Source organism: Callorhinus ursinus, unplaced genomic scaffold, assembly GCF_003265705.2.
Source record: "Callorhinus ursinus isolate GAN/ISIS: 27379988/994484 unplaced genomic scaffold, GSC_fseal_2.0 scaffold44, whole genome shotgun sequence".
Lineage (NCBI taxonomy): Eukaryota > Metazoa > Chordata > Mammalia > Carnivora > Otariidae > Callorhinus > Callorhinus ursinus.
Window position 1 is genome coordinate 4,357,629 of NW_027397106.1, and position 16,759 is coordinate 4,374,387.

The 16,759-nt window shown below is 42.3% G+C and overlaps 1 protein-coding gene across 4 annotated transcripts in view; it reads right to left on the reverse strand.

Moving 5' to 3' along the window:
• DIP2B (disco interacting protein 2 homolog B) overlaps positions 1 to 1,707 on the reverse strand; it is a 216,606-nt gene extending 214,899 nt beyond the window's left edge. For all 4 annotated transcript variants that reach the window (XM_025883266.1, XM_025883264.1, XM_025883265.1 and 1 more), the window contains exon 1: positions 1,486 to 1,707. In XM_025883266.1, coding sequence (XP_025739051.1) covers positions 1,486 to 1,585 — 100 coding nt within the window. In that variant the 5' untranslated portion in view covers positions 1,586 to 1,707. The remainder of the gene's footprint in view (positions 1 to 1,485) is intronic.
• Positions 1,708 to 16,759: the final 15,052 nt, after the last annotated feature.

Below are 16,759 nucleotides of genomic sequence, written 5' to 3' on the forward strand. Positions count from 1 at the left end.
TTACAGATTTAATGACAGTGTTTTAGTATACGAGAAGAATGAGGTTATCTTGAGAGGCAGGACCCACGGTAATACTCTAAATACGTCACAGAAACCAACTCACCCACCACCAGGGATTCTGGGGATGAGCCAAAACATAACTTCCCAACTGATTAATTGAAAAATAATATGTTGGTAATTAGCTGCAAATGGAAACAGCACCTCCCTATACACTGGGAAAACCTAACAGGGTTATTAAAAATAATTATTTCCTTGTATGCCCAACAGGATTTATAACACTCAAATCTACTTCTGGTTTTTCATTGTAAAGGATTAAGGTGGGGGGATGGGAAGAGAATGCCTCCATAAGTAAACAAAAAGTCTGAACTCTCCTGGGAACTTGTCACATTCTTCTCTTCCAATCAACAATATTTAATCCACTTTAAAAATGCTGGCAAAGAGGGCCTTTGGCAAGGAACTCGGTAAAAATATGCAACTCTGGGGACACCGCCACAATACTGACATCAAGCTTGTAGAAAATGCTGCTTTTGTCTCAGAGTCAGCCCCTGATAAAAACAGGAACTTTATGAAGAACTGATCACAACTGCACAAGAAGCCTGATCACATGCTCACAACAGAGCAACGTTTCTCTCATTGTTGTCCAAGGGACTTCTCTAATAACAGAGGCTTGATTTATTCCATTCTTTTAATTCTCAAATCCAACCCTCCTTGTACCAATCCACTGTCAAAGAGGATGCCGGCCAGGATTTGCATGTAACCGGTAGCTACCCTCCTCTCTTGAAAGACTCCAAAAGGTGATCAGATGCGAAAATTCACCCCGAATACAGGCACCAGGAAAAAACCCTTATGACAAAGGTGATCTGAAAGCAGCACAGTGTGTGTCTCTCTGGGTTAATGCCACTGCTTCTAATCTCCCTAGGACCCTCAATGGCCCACCCTGCTTCTCCCTCACTCCTCTCACTGGGGAGGCATCTTGTATTGTTAAAAAAGGAGGAAGAAAAAATGCTGCAGATTTCCCATGTATCTTTCTCTTTTTCTGAAGGGGGGGAAGGGAGCTGAAACAGGCGTGGGGCCCTCCTCTCGAAAAGGGTAGAGGAGGTCAGGGGAAAGCTGTCAGCCACCCTGCTCGCTGCCTCACCCCTCACCCCCACCGTGCCCAGACGCCCGGGCAGGAGCGCGAGGGCGCAGCTTTGTCTCGGGTTTTGAGGAGCAGGGAGTGCAGAACCTGCCCGGGCCCGGGGAGGGCTTCTCCCCCAAGCAAGCCCCTGCTAACCCCTTCCCAGGGAACACAATGAACGCCACGGGAAACCCACTTCATGGGGTGCGAGAGCAGGGAAGACGACCCTTCAGAGCACGGGCCAGATTTCCGGCACCCTCCTCCCGTCTCGGCCGCACGGCCAGCAGGGCGCGCGGCGGGGACCTGCTCTCCCTGTCGCCGCGATCCGCAGCGGTGCCCGGGCGCTCGCTCCCCCGCCCGCCTCCTACCCTCCGAGAGCTCCAGCTCCAGCTCCGCCAGCTGCGCCCGCACTTCGGGCGGCAGCGCCGCCACCGCGGCCGGCGCGGGCTCCAGGCCTCGCTCCGCCATCCGGGCTCCGCCAGCCACACTCCGGAAGACAAGAGAGGGGGCCAAAGGAGGGACGGACTGACGCGGGCCCACACCCCGGCTACAGGATCCGGCTCCGGCCGCCGAGCGCCGCCGCCGCCGCCGCCGCCATGAGCGAAAGTCATGTGAGCACGGCGGCCCCGCCCCCGGGCCGTGGACGCACCGCCTCCGCGGCCAAGTCGGCCTGAGGACTCGCGAGCTTACGGCGCCCTCTACTGGGCATCTCCTGAGACGACGAGCCCAACCCCGCCACCCGGAGCTCTCCTAAGCGAAATGAGCTCGAGGTGTTGACGGCGTGGACGCACGTAGCGTGTACCTATTACGAGCTCCCGAGAGCGAGGAGTTTTCACGGGAGTCAAGCCTCCCTTTTTCCACTTCTCTTAGTGTGTTTGCCTTTGTCTTCTCCCCTCCTCCATTTTCCCAGAATTGACATCTATCCATTTATGAGGACCTGAACTCAGGCCACTTTTTTTTGGACCGATTAATGATTTTTTTTAATTTATATTATATCACAGACCACTTCTTTCATGGGGGCTTCCTAGTCGCACTTGCCAGGAGCTCTTTGTTTCTATTTCAGTTCTAGCATTTAAGGCAACAGACGGGGAATGTCCTTCCTCCTACCTGGAATGCTACTGCTTGCAAGTGGGGAACTTAGTCTTCTTTATCGTTTTATCCTCTTCAATGTCTGATTTAATAGGTGTTCCAAAAATATTAATATTTTAATTCAATATAATGAGGATCCAAACATTTGTGTATTTTTTTTAAGATTTTATTTATTTGACAGAGAGAGACACAGCGAGAGAGGGAACACAAGCAGGGGGAGTGGGAGAGGGAGAAGCAGGCTTCCCACAGAGCGAGGAGCCCAACGCGGGGCTCGATCCCCGGACCGTGGGAACATGACCTGAGCCGAAGGAAGACGTGTAACGACTGAGCCTCCCTGGCGCCCCAACATTTGTGTATTTTTACCAGGAACTACTGGGGCAGAAGCTTTAAATAGTCGTTCATATTCTTTTTTTTTTTTTTAATGCCAAAGCTCCCCTTCACAATTTGAGGGATTTCAGTGCTTTCACTTCCTTTCTGTGCTGATCCAAAATTGGTCCTTTAAGAGAAAAGGCCTCAACATCTATTCACTAGTAGGAGTTTCTAGACAGTAGTATACCAGTTAGGGGCTGAAAGGAAAATTATTTTTTTTTTTTAAGATTTTATCTATTCATTTTGACAGAGAGAGGGAACACAAGCAGGGGGAGTGGGAGAGGGAGAAGCAGGCTTCCAGCCAGAAGGGAGCCCGACGCAGGGCTGGATCCCAGGATCCTGGGATCATGACCTGAGCCCAAGGCAGATACTCAACGACTGAGCCACCCAGGCGCCCCCAGGAAAATTATTTTTTAGTTGAGAAAAGAATTTCAGCTTGAAAAAAAGAAATGTGACATCATGGTTGATTGAGGGATAGACTGAAATTTTCTTTTAACTGCAACAATGTAAGGAGAATCTTGGGAATATATGTATGTAGGTCCTCCAGTTTACACGAGGACTGTTGCAGGTTTGTTGGTTTGGTTTTTTTTTTTTTTAAGGCTGCAAATTTGTTGACATTCCTCCCCTAAAAAAGTGAGGTCCATGACCCCTCACCTGAATCTGGATGGGCTTCTCATTGCTTTGACCAATAAAACATGGCACAAGGGATACTGTGTAATTTCGGAGGTTAGGTCCTAGAAGGCCATTCAGCTTCCCTGGTTCTCGGAATTCTCCTTCTCCAGAAAACCCCTCAGAGGATCCTCCCTCCCAGGGCACTCTGAGAACCCAGCAGCCACACCAGGAGCTGACCACATGCAAGACCTTGTGAGGTGCTCTGCCCAAGCGCCCCAGCTCAGCCCAGCCTTTTAGTCATCCAAGCCCAGGAAGCCTCCAGATGACTCCAGCCCCCAGACATTTGAGTCTTCCCAGCTGAGGTCCCAAACAATGTGGAGCAAAGACAGCCCATCCTTGTGCCCTGTCCAAATTCCTGTGAACGTAATAAAATGGCTATCCTTTTGTGCCTCTAATCTTGGGGTGGTCTGTTACACAACAGTAGACTCCCCTGAGAAGGATCTTAGCAGGTGTTCTTGTTTACCCTCCCAGTAGCCCTGACTCCCTTTTTTCCTTGTCACTAGACCTCACCAACCTTGTTGAGGCTGATATGCCAAATATACACTTTTCTGACCTCCTTGGCATGTATGTGACCCACTGGGCGAACTACTGTAGAGGGAATATCTGTGGAGGATTTTCCTTTCTGATGAGAGAGATGCATGAGGAGAAAATGCCCCTTCATTTCCTTCCTGTCTTTGGATGTTGTCCAGGTTAGGGCATCAGTAGTCATCCTGCAACCACAGGGGAAAGCTAAGAGAAGTGCAGAGATGTCACCTAGAACTTGACTGAATTGTTCTGCTAAAATAAATTCTGGAACCACCTATACTTGGGCTTGTCCTTCTTATATGAGAAAATAGGTTTAAACCTATTTTAGTTGAATATTCTGCTATTTACTGCCCAGTTTCCCATCTGATGCTCAGTTTATTACCAAAAAATGGAGTATTACAAGTGAGCAAAAATGTGAAATGACTGAGTGCAGTTGCAAAATGTCTAGTAAACTATTATGACACACATCACATGTAGACTGGGGCTGTTTTGCTAGGGAAATAATTGGAAAAATTTGAGATTTAGGGAGTAAGTGGACTACTGGGTATGGCTTTCAGTAAATTCACACAAGAGATAAATAGTCTGGGAGACGTCTCAACGGAGGACAGGTGGGAAAGTTTGGCTTTACTAAGAAGCTCTTCTGGCTGCAATCCAAATTGACAGGGATGACAGGGTGGAGCTTTGTTGACTTGGGGAAGCCAAGGTCTCCCAGGTTAAAGTGAGGTAAACAGAAGCAAGAGATTTAACAGTGATAAAATTGAAAAGATTGAGGCTCCAGATCTCTGAAGGTTCTCCAAGACCTTTCATTAAACAGTCTTTGTCAGATGAAGGAGGTCAATTTAGTAATGAATACAATAAGCCTAGCAGGAAAGATTACATTAAGGGTGGTATTCCTCCCCCTGAGGTCATTAATTTCAAACTGTCTCAAGGAACAGACCTTTAAACTAAAGGAGAAGGGGGTATTTGCAGAGTATAGAGATAAGAGCCATGAGGCTGGAATTCTCAGGCTTAATGACAGATCAGTGCAGTCTGATAGAAAACACAATGTGAGCCACCTGTGTCGTTTTAAATTCTACATTAAAAAGTAAAAAGAAACAGCACATCTCAATCCAGACTAGCTATATTTCGAGTCTTCTATAATTACACGTGACTAGTGGCTACCGTGTTGCTCAGCAAAAGTCTAGGTCTTTACCTGTTTTATTAGCATATGGAATTACAGGATTAAACAGTTCCAGAGCCCCGCTAAGTTTTTGCAGCATATGTATTGCCAAAGATATTCCAAACTTGGTTTTAGCTGCAGCTAATTATTCCAGACTAAAAGCAGTCCTTAAACTTCCAACTCCCACCAATAGGAAAATGGCTGCCAAAGTTCTGCCCAGAAGGGCCTATACCCAATGCCCATATTAGGTATGCCCGTGAAGGACAATGGATAACTAAGGCACTTCCAGAGATCAGAACCAGAGGCTGCCAGACTAGCTAACACATTCATTCCATTTGCCAGGGTCAGGCATTCTCACTAGTCCTGTCAGGCAGCATGGTAGATTATTTGCAAAAAGGGCTGCGCTGTATTCGCTATCCTTAGGTAAATCCCTCCAATACAATGGGTTTGATCATATGACTTGCTTTGGCTAATAAGACAATAGTAAGCATGACCTACAGACTTGGAAAGTGCTTGTGCATTGGGCTTGCCCCCTCTCTTTCTGCTTTTGAGACCACTGCCTTGTGAATGAGCAGAAGCTGGGCTGCTAGATGAGAGACATGGCCCCGCTACCCTTACTGCTCTAGGCAAAACCCAACCTGCCACAAGGTATATGAGTGAGACCATAGACTGCCAGTTGATTGCACGTCCATGACTGAGCCTTGCTGAGCCCAGCTCAAATAGCCAATGCACGGAGAAAAAAATGGTTGCCATTTTAAGCTACTAAGGTTTTTTTTTATTGTTATGTTAATCACCATATATTACATCATTAGTTTTTGAAAGCTACTGAGTTTTGTTGGTTTGTTACACAGCAAAAATTTATAGGAACAGGTATGATATGTGCTCAGGAACAGTGTCTGCTACATACTTCCTTTTCTGAGTGGAGTTACTATTGTACTTAATTCCTTGTCTGGCATTGTTTGTTGCAATAGTTCTCAAACTTTAGCATACATCAGAATCACAGGGATGGCTTATAAAACACCAGTTGTGACATCCAACCCAGAATTTCTGATTTTGTAGGTTTGGGATGTGGCCCAATGACTGACAATTTCTACCACCTTCTATGATGACACTGCTGCTGGTGTGAGCACCACACTTGGAGAACCAGTGGTCTCTTGGATGTTTTGGAGACAGTTAGGACTCCAATTGCTGGTCCATGAGGAGTCATCTCCAGAAATGAAGGAGACTACATAAGTCCCAGAGGTCTGGACTTGCAGCTGGAAGAGGTAGCTGCATGACATTGGGATTGTCTGCCTTAGAGGAAGGGAATGAAATTTCATGTGAGCGAATTATATACATTTTTGGTCTAGTGTGTCATCCAAAGACACCGTTTCCTTACTGATTATCTGCCTGGATGAGATATCCATTAACGTAAGTGAGATATTCAAGTCCCCTACTATTACTGTATTATCATCAGTTTCTCTCTTTATGTCAATTAATATTTGCTCTATGTACTTAGGTGCTCCAATGTTGGATGCATATTTACAATTGTTCTATTCTTTTGTTAGATTGAACTATACCCATTTTTAATTGTGTATAATGGAATAAAAGTGCCACAAGTGAGTGGGCTCCGGCAGAGGCTGTGACCCATCTACCCAAAGTTCATTTCCCCTCCTTTCTACTTTGTCTGGAGAGCCCACCTACCACCATAGGCGCTGAAAACGCCAGATACTCAAGCTTCCTTAGTGCTAGGTTATTAACAAATCACCCTATCCTGGCCAAGGGACCTGGATGGAAGCCAGCTAGGGGTCAGGGGACAGAATTCTGGGAAAGATATCCCTCCCTGATAAGGGAGACATCTGAGAAAATCCTGACTGAGAACTCTGCTAGGTTCTTGGATAATTATACCCTCAGAAGAGAGTGGCAGCAACAAGGCTGGCAAACAAAAGCTTGGAACAGAGTGACAGCCACCGAGTCCTGAAGGTGGTGGCAGAAAGCAGCAACTTGGAGTGACTTGTGATCTACCTCCTGGGAACACCCAAAGGTCCCTGAGATGGGCGAAGAACCGGAAAAGGATCCTGTCAGGGAGTCTCTCACCTGTAGGCAGAAGAAGCAACAAAATTTTTGCATTCATGTTAATAGGCTCTCCCTTGTACCCCTAAACTGAATACTGGGAACATTTAGGTGACATAAAACCTACCTATAATTGAAACTACAAAATAAAGCCCTGTAGAAACTGGAAGGCATTCCATGAAGGAACAGGTTCTGTGAGATGAACCAACATCTCATGGTTAACATGGAGATTTTTATGTTCTTAAATCCATATGAAACCACTGGGAAAACAGCAGAAACATACAGTAGACTCTCTTCAACTTAGGAGGGTTTAGAAAAATATTGGGAAAAAGATTCTCTTCCTGTGTTGTGACATGTCACTGGGGAAGGCTGAGGTGTGCTTTAAAAGAAAAAGCATCTTGGGGCACCTGTCAGTCAGTTAAGCGTCTACTCAGGTCATGATCCCAGGGTCCTGGGATCAAGTCCTGAACTCCCTGCTCAGCGGGGAGTCTGCTTCTCCCTCTTTCTCTGCCCCTCCCCCTGCTCCCCTCTCTCTCTCTCTCATTCTCCCAAATGAATAAATAAAATCTTAAAAAAAGAAAGAAAAGGCATCTTTTCTCACTATGACCTTAAGTGAAATCCTGGCAGACAGAGGAAACATGGAATGAACTAGCTGAGCCCTTCAAACTCTGCTGGTGAATTACTTTGCATGACCCATCCCCATTACACCATAGCTGCTGCAGCTACAGCTGTAGACTCTGAAAGGACTAGAATACTGTCCTAGATGAGGCCAGGCCATTTACATTTGCTATTTCTGGCTTTATCCAGCATGCAATGAGTGCATAACAAGGGGTAAAACCAAAAACAACAAAAAGTCTATTTGGATGAATATACCCTGTAGGAAATAACATAACAACAAACAGTAACCTATACAAAATTATATAGAAATGCATTAATTTAATTCCAGCTCATTCAACTCCCCCCTTCTATGAGGTAGAGCTTAACTGTATTAACCTCCCCACTTGAGTATGGGCCATATCTGGTGACTTGATTCCAAAGAGTAGAGTATGGAAAGAGGAAACAAAAAATAACTTTCCAGTGGAAAAACCTGGGAAGCACAACCTCAGCCAGGTGATCCAAGTTCGCATCATCAGTGATAAGTCATGTTTTTTTTTATATTTTATTTATTTATTTATTTGAGAGAGAGAGAATGAGAGATAGAGAGCATGAGAGGGAGGAGGGTCAGAGGGAGAAGCGGACTCCCCGCCGAGCAGGGAGCCCGATGCGGGACTCGATCCCAGGACTCCGGGACCACGACCCGAGCCGAAGGCAGCCGCTCAACCACCTAAGCCACCCAGGCACCCCTGATAAGTCATGTTTTAAGTATGGACCCTTGATATGATGGGATAAAAATGGCACATCACTTCTGTGGTCTTGCCCTCAAAACTCATAACTCTAGTCTAATAACGAGAAAACCCAAAGTGAGGGACATTCTACAGAGTATCTGACCAATAGTCTCTGTCTAGGTCTGTCCAATAGCACTGTCAAGGTCATCAAAAACAAAACAAAACAAAACAAAAAGTCTGAGAAACTGTCACCGCCCAGAAGAGCATAAGAAGACATGACACCCACAAAACACGTGGCATCTGGGATGGGATCCTAGAACAAAAAAGGGACATTAGAGAAACACAAATGAAATCTAAATAAACTGTGGAGTTAAATTAATAGTACGTACCAATGCTGGTTCCTTAGTAGTGACAAATATACCACAGTAATGTAAGATGTTAGCAAGAGTGGAAACCAGATGCGAGGTACATAGGAATACTCCGTACTATCCTTGCAACTCTTCAGTAAATTTCAAACTATTCTAAAAATGTTTATTATTTAAAATAAGGAAGGAAGGACCAGCAGGAAAATTACAAAATATTTCCAACATACAGTTAAGTGTAAACAGTAATATAACAAGCATATGGCTACCTATTAATACTGCTTTAAGAAATAATAGTATTTACCATGTCTTATTTTTTACAAGAATATATTATGAAGAGTTTGAGTCCTTGTGAACCCTTACATCCCCTGCAAGATTTTATGCTTTGACTACATATGTATGTTGTAAACAATATAGTTATACAAATGTACATTATCTTCTGCATATTTATGAGCATATTTATGTACACATCCTTGTGTGGCTACATGTAGCTTTATATGATTCATTTTAACCACTGAATGATATTCCATTGTAAGAATATGGTATAATTTATCCTTGTTAGACATTTAAGATTTGGGGTTTTGTTTTGTTTTTGTCTTTTGCTATTTGAAGTTGCAAGAATATTCTTTTTTTTTTTTATGTTAGTCACCATACGGTACGTCACCCATTTAGCCCATCCCCACCATCTCCCTCCATCAACCCTCAGTTTGTTCTCTGTTGCTAAGAGTCTCTTATGGTTTGCTTCTTCCCCCCCCTTCCTATATATTTATCTGTTTTTTCCCGTAAATTCCACATATGAGTGTGAAATCATGTATTTGTCTTTCTTTGACTGACTTATTTCACTTAGCATAATAACTCTAGCTCTATCCACGTCATTGTAAATGACAAAGTTTCATTCTTTTTGGTGGCTGAGTAATATTCCATTGTATATATACCACATCTTTATCCATTCATCAGTCGTTGGTTGCTTGGGCTCTTTCCATAGTTTGGCTATTGTTGATAATGCTGCAATAAACATTGGGATGCGTGTACCCCTTTGAATCACTATTTTTGTATCCTTTGGATAAATACCTAGTAGTGCAATTATTTGGTGGTAGGGTAGTTCTATTTTTAACTTTTTGAGGACCCCCCCCATACTGTTTTCCACAGTGGCCACACCAATGTGCATTCCCACCACCAGTGCTAGACAGTTCATTTTTCTCCACATCCCCACCAATACCTGTTGTTTCTCGAGTTGTTGATATTGGCCATTCTGACAAGTGTGAGGTGCTATCTCATTGTAGCTTTCTGTTTTTTGTAATTTTTTTTTTTTAATTGTAGTTTTGATTTGCATTGCCCTGGTGGTAAGTGATAATGAACATCTTCTCATGTGTCTCTTGGCCATCTGGTTGTCTTCTTTGGAGAAATATCTGTTTATGTCTTCTGCTCATTTTTATTTTTTTTTAAGATTTTATTTTATTTTGACAGAGAGAGACACAGCGAGAGAGGGAACACAAGCAGGAGGAGTGGGAGAGGCTGAAGCAGGCTTCCCGCGGAGCAGGGAGCCCGATGTGGGGCTCAATCCCAGAACCCCAGGATCACGAGCTGAGCCAAAGGCAGACACTTAATGACTGAGCCACCGAGGCATCCCTCATTTTTAAAGATTTTTATTTACTCATTTGAAAGAGAGACAGAGCATGAGCGGGGGGGAGGGGCAGAGGCAGAGGGAGAAGCAGGCTCCCCGCTGAGCTGGGAGCCCAATGTAGGGTTCCATCCCAGGACCCTGATATTATGACCTGAACCGAAGGCAGATGCTTAAATGATTTAACCACCCAGGTGCCCCATCTTCTACTCATTTTTAATTGAATTATTTGTTTTTTGGGTGTTGAGTTTTTAAGTTCTTTATATATTTTGAATACTAACCCTTTACCAGATATGTCATTTACAAATGACATTTACAAATATTTTACAAATATTTTCTCCCATGAATAGGTTGCCTTTTAATTTTGTTGATTATTTCCTTCACTATACAGAAGCTTTTTATTTTGATGTAGTCCAAACTGTTTATTTTTGCTTTTGTTTTTCTTGCCTCAGGTGACATATCTAGAAAAAAGTTGCTACAGCCAATGTCAAAGAAGTTACTGCCTGGGTTCTCTTCTGGTATTTTTAGGGTTTCAGGTCTCACATTTAGGTCTTTAATGCATTTTGAGTTAATTTTTGTGTAGGGTGTAAGAAAGTGGTCCACTTTCTTTCTTTTGCATGTTGCTGTCTAGTCTTCCCAACACCATATGTTGAAGAGACTGTCTTTTTCCCATTGGATATTCTTTCCTGCTATGTCAAAGATTAATTGACCATAAAATTGTAGGTTTATTTCTGAATTTTCTATTCTGTTCCATTGATCTCTGTGTCTATTTTTGTGCCAGCCATACTGTTTTAACTACTACAGCTTTGTAATATAATTTAAAGTCCAGAATTGTGACGATGCCTCCAGCTTTGCTTTTTTTTTTTCCAGATTGCTTTGGCTATTCAGGGTCTTTTGTTGTTCCATACAAGTTTTAGGATTGTTTGATCTAGTTCTGTGAAAAAATGCTGTTGGTATTTTGGTAGGGATTACATTAAATGTGTAGATTGCTATGGGTAGTATAGCATTTTAACAATATTTTTTCTTCCAATCCATGAGCAAGGAATGTCTTTCCATTTGTTTTTGTCATCTTCAATTTCTTTCCTCGGTGTTTTATAGTTTTCAGAGTACAGGTCTTTCACCTCTTTGTATTGTATTATTTTTGGTGCAATTGTAAATGGAATTATTTTTTTAAATTTCTCTTTCTGCTGCTTCATTATGGGTGTATAGAGATGCAACAGATTTCTGCAGATTGATTTTGTATCCTGTGACTTTACTGAATTCGTTTATCGGTTCTAGTAGTGTTTTTTGGTGGAGTCTTTCGGGTTCTCTCTATATATTATCATGTCATCTGCAAATAGTGAAAGTTTTACTTCTTCTTTACCAATTTTGATGCCTTTTATTCCTTTCTCTTGTCTGATTGCTGAGGCTAGGACTTCCAGTACTATGTTGAATAAAAGTAGTGAGATTGGGCATCCTTGTCTTGTTTATGACCTTAGGGGAAATGTTTTCAGTTTTCCCCATTGAGGATGAGGTTAGCTATGGGTTTTTAGAAAATGATCTTTGTGGGTGCCTGGGTGGCTCAGTCAGTTAAGTGGCTGCCTTCGGCTCAGGTCATGATCCCAGGGTCCTGGGATCGAGCCCCACATCGGGCTCCTTGCTCCGCGGGAAGCCTGCTTTTCCCTCTCCCACTCCCCCTGCTTGTGTTCCTGCTCTCGCTGTGTCTCTCTGTCAAATAAATAAATAAAATCTTTAAAAAAAAAAAAGGAAATGACCTTTATTATGTTGAGGTATCTTCCCTCTAAACCTACTTTGCTGAGGGTGGAGGTTTTTTTTAACTTTTATTTTTAAAGATTTTGTTTATTTATTTGAGAGACACAGAGACAGAGAATGGAGAGGGACCAGGAGACTTGGCACTGAGCGCAGAGCTCAACATGGGGCTCAATCCCACAACCCCAAGATCATGACCTGAGCTGAAGTCAAGAGTTGGACACTCAACTGACTGAGCCACCCAGGCACTCACTCCAAGGGTTTTATAATGAATGGATGTTGTACTTTGTTAAATGTTTTTTCTGCATCTATTGGGATGAGCATATGGTTCTTATCCTTTCTCTTATTGATGTGATATATCACATTGATTGATTTGCAAATACTGAGCCATGCTTACAACCCAGGAATAAACTGCACTTGATCATGGTGAATGATTTTTGAAAATGTATTGTTAGATTCTGTTTGCTGGTATTTTGTTGAGGACTTTTGCATCTATGTTCATCAGAGAGATTGGCCTGTGTAGTTCTTTTTTTTTTTGCGATGTCTTTTTTTTAAAGATTTTATTTATTTATTTGACAGAGAGAGAGAGACACAGCGAAAGAGAGAACACAAGCAGGGGGAGTGGGAGAGGGAGAAGCAGGCTTCCCGCTGAGCAGGGAGCCCAATGCAGGGCTCGATCCCAGGACCCTGGGATCAAGACCCAAGCCAAAGGCAGACGCTCAACGACTGAGCCACCCAGGAGCCCCTTTTTGTGGTGTCTTTATCTGGCTTTGGTATCAGGTTAATGCTGACCTCATAGTATGAATTTGGAAGTTTTCATTCCTTTTCTATTTTTTGGAATAATTTGAGAATAGGTATTAATTCTTCTTTATTTTTTTTTAAAGATTTTATTTATTTATTCGAGAGAGAGAGAATGAGAGATAGAGAGCATGAGAGGGGAGAGGGTCAGAGGGAGAAGCAGACTCCCTGCTGAGCAGGGAGCCCGATGTGGGACTCGATCCCGGGACTCCAGGATCATGACCTGGGCCGAAGGCAGTCGCTTAACCAACTGAGCCACCCAGGCGCCCTTAATTCTTCTTTAAATGTTTGGTAAAATTTGCCTGTGAAGCTATCTGACTCTGGACTTTGTTTTTTGGGAATTTTTGATTACTGACTCAATTTCTTTCCTGGTTACCAGTCTGTTCAAATTTTCCATTTCTTCCTGTTTCAATTCTTTTTTTTTTTTTTAAGATTTTATTTATTTATTTGACAGAGATAGAGAGAGCACAAGTAAGCAGAGAGACAGGCAGAGGGAGAGGGAGAAGCAGGCTCTCCACCGAGCAGGGAGCCCGATGCGGGACTCGATCCCGGGACTCCAGGATCATGACCTGAGCCAAATGCAGTCGCTTAACCAACTGAGCCACCCAGGCACCCTCCTGTTTCAATTCTGGTAGATTATATGTTTCTAGGAATTTATCCATTTCTTCTAGGTTGTCCAATTTGTTGGCATACAGTTTTGCATTACACTGTCTTATAATTGTATTTCTATGTTGTTTATTATTATTTCTCCTCTCTCATTTGTAATTTTATTTATTTGGGTCCTTTCTCATTTTTTCCTTGAGAAGTCTGGCTAGAGGTTTATCGATTTTATTGATTTTTTTTTCCCAAAGAAACAGCTCCTGGTTTCATTGATCTGTTTTATTAGTTTTTGCTTGTTTGTTTTTACTTTCTATATCATTTATTTCTGCTGTAATTTTTTATTTCCTTCCTTCTGCCAGCTTTCAGTTTTGTTGCTTGTTCTTTTTCCAGCTCCTTTAGGTGCATTGTTAGGTTGTTTATTTGAGATTTTTCTTGCTTCTTGAGGTAGGCCTATATTGCTATAAACTTCCCTCTTAAAACCATTTATGTTGCATTCCAGAGGTTTTGAACCATTGTGTTTTCTTTTTTTTTCTTTTTTTTTAAGATTTTATTTATTTGAGAGAGCGAGAATGAGAGAGAGAGAGAGAGAGAGAGCACATGAGAGGGGGGAGGGTCAGAGGGAGAAGCAGGCTCCCCGCCGAGCAGGGAGCCCGATGTGGGACTCGATCCCGGGACTCCAGGATCATGACCTGAGCCAAAGGCAGTCGCTTAACCGACTGAGCCACCCAGGCGCCCCTGAACCATTGTGTTTTCATTTTCATTTGTTTCCATGTACTTTTTAATTTCCTTTCATTTCCTGGGTAACCCATTTATTGTTTAGTAGCATATTTTTTTTTAAAGATTTTATTTATTTATTTGAGAGAGAGAGGATGAGAGATAGAGAGCACGAGAGGGAAGAGGGTCAGAGGGAGAAGCAGACTCCCCGCTGAGCAGGGAGCCCGATGCGGGACTCGATCCCAGGACTCCAGGATCATGACCTGAGCCGAAGGCAGTCGCTTAACCAACTGAGCCACCCAGGCGCCCTAGTAGCATATTATTTAAACTCTATGTATTTGTGCTCTTTCCAGATTTTTTCCTAGGTTGATTTCTAGTTTCACAGTGTTGTGGTCAGAAAAGATGTATGGTATGACTTTGATCTTTTTTAATTTGTTGAGGCTTGTTTTGCGGCCTAATATGTGGCCTATTCTGGATAATGTTCTATATGCACTTGAAAAAAATGTGTGTTCTGTTCTGAATATATCTGTTAAATCCATCTGATGCAGTACATCATTCAAAGCCATCATTTCCTTATTGATTTTCTGTTTAGATGAAATGTCCATTGATGTAAGTGGCGTGTTCAAGTTCCCTATTATTATTGTTATTGTTATTTATTAGTTCCCTTATGTTTGTTGTTAACTGTTTTATATATTTAGGTGCTCCCATGTTGGGTGCATAAATATTTACAATTGTTATATATTATTGTTGGATTGTCCCCTTTATTATTATATAATGTCCTTTCTTGTATCTTGTTGCAGTCGTTTTTTTTTTTTTTAAGATTTTATTTTTGCATCTTGGGTCCCCATGTGTGTGCATCTAATCTTAGCGGTCCACCTGCGACCCCCTGAGCACCAACCCTAGTTCCCCCACATTGTCCTATTTGCACTCCAAAGAGGTGGAAGAAATTATCATGAACCAGGAGAAACTCACCAAACTGCAAGCACAAGTGGGCATTGGTGGGAAAGGAACTGCTTGCTGAAAAAATGTGGTTCATAGAAGGGTTACAGCAGATGATAAAAAACTTCAGTTCTCCTCAAACAAGTTAGGGGTAAATAGTATCTCTGGCATTGAAAAAATGAATATGTTCACAAACAAAGGAACATGATCCATTTTAACAACCCTAAAGTTCAGGCATCCCTGGCAGCAAACACTTTCACCATCACAGGCCACGCTGAGACAGAGCAGCTGACAGAAATGCTTACTCAGTATCTTAAACCAACTTGGTGCAGACAGTCTGACTAGTTGAAAGAGACTGGCTGAAGCTCTGCCGCCACAATCTGTGGTTGGAAAAGCACCACTTGCTACTGGAGAGGATGATGATGATAAAGTTCCAGATCTTGTGGAGAATTTTGATGAAGCTTCCAAGAATGAAGCAAGCTGAATTGAGTCAAATTCTGAAGAAGATAAAACTTGAAGAAGTTACTGGGAGCTGCTATTTTATACTATGACTGCTTTTTAAAATTCTGTTCATTATCATTAAATTTATATTATATTTATAATTTTAATTATCATTAAAATTCTGATCTGATAAAATCTAGATCTCTAATATTTTTAAGCCCAAGCCCCTTGGACACTGCAGCTATTTTCAATTTTTCTTATACACAATTCATTCTTTGCAGCTAATTAAGCTGAAGAAGGCTGGGAATAAAGTTTGAAACAAGGTTAATAAAGCTCTTTGCCTAGTGAAAGAAAGATTGACTTTATTTTTAAGTAATCTCTATGTCCAACGTGGGGCTTGAACTCACAACCTCAAGATCAAGAATTGCATGTTCCACTGATTGAGCCAGCCAGACACCCCTACAATCTTGTTTTAAAGTCTACTTTGTCCGGTATAAGTGTTGCTACTTTGGATTTCTTTTGACATCGATTTGCATGATAAATGTTTCTTCAGCCCCTCACTTTCAATCTGCAGATATCTTTAGGTCTAAAATGAGTCTCTTGTAGGCAGTGTATAGATGGGTCTTATTTATTTATGCATTCTGTCACCCTATATCTTTTGATTGGAGTGTTTCAAAATAATTATTGATAGATATGTATTTATTGCCACTGTATTACTTGTTTTGTGGTTGTTTCTGAATATTTTTTTCTGGTTCTTTCTTGTATTTCTTTCATGGTTTGCTGGTTTTCCTTAGTGTTATACTTGTATTTCTTTCTCTTTATTCTTTGCATAATTATTAGTGTGTTTTTTTTTAAAGATTTTATTTATTTTATTTATTTTAGAAAGAGAGAGCCCAGTGCAAGCTGGGAGAGGGTAGGGAGGGAGGGCGAGGACAAGCAGACTCCACACTGAGCATGGTACCTGATGTGGGGTTCAATCCCAGGATGCCAAGATCATGACCTGAGCTGAAGTCAGATGCTTAAGTGTCTGAGTCACCTAGGCACCCTGTAACCCATCCTTTACTCCTCTCTTCCCCACGTTTTAGGTGTATGGTGTCATATTTTACATGCTCTTATTTTGTGAGTTCCTTGACTCAGTTTTTACAGAAATACTTATTTTTGCTGCTTTTGTGTTTCCTACTTTGATACTGTCATTTTTGGTCTTTCCTTTCCATTCAAAGAGTCCCC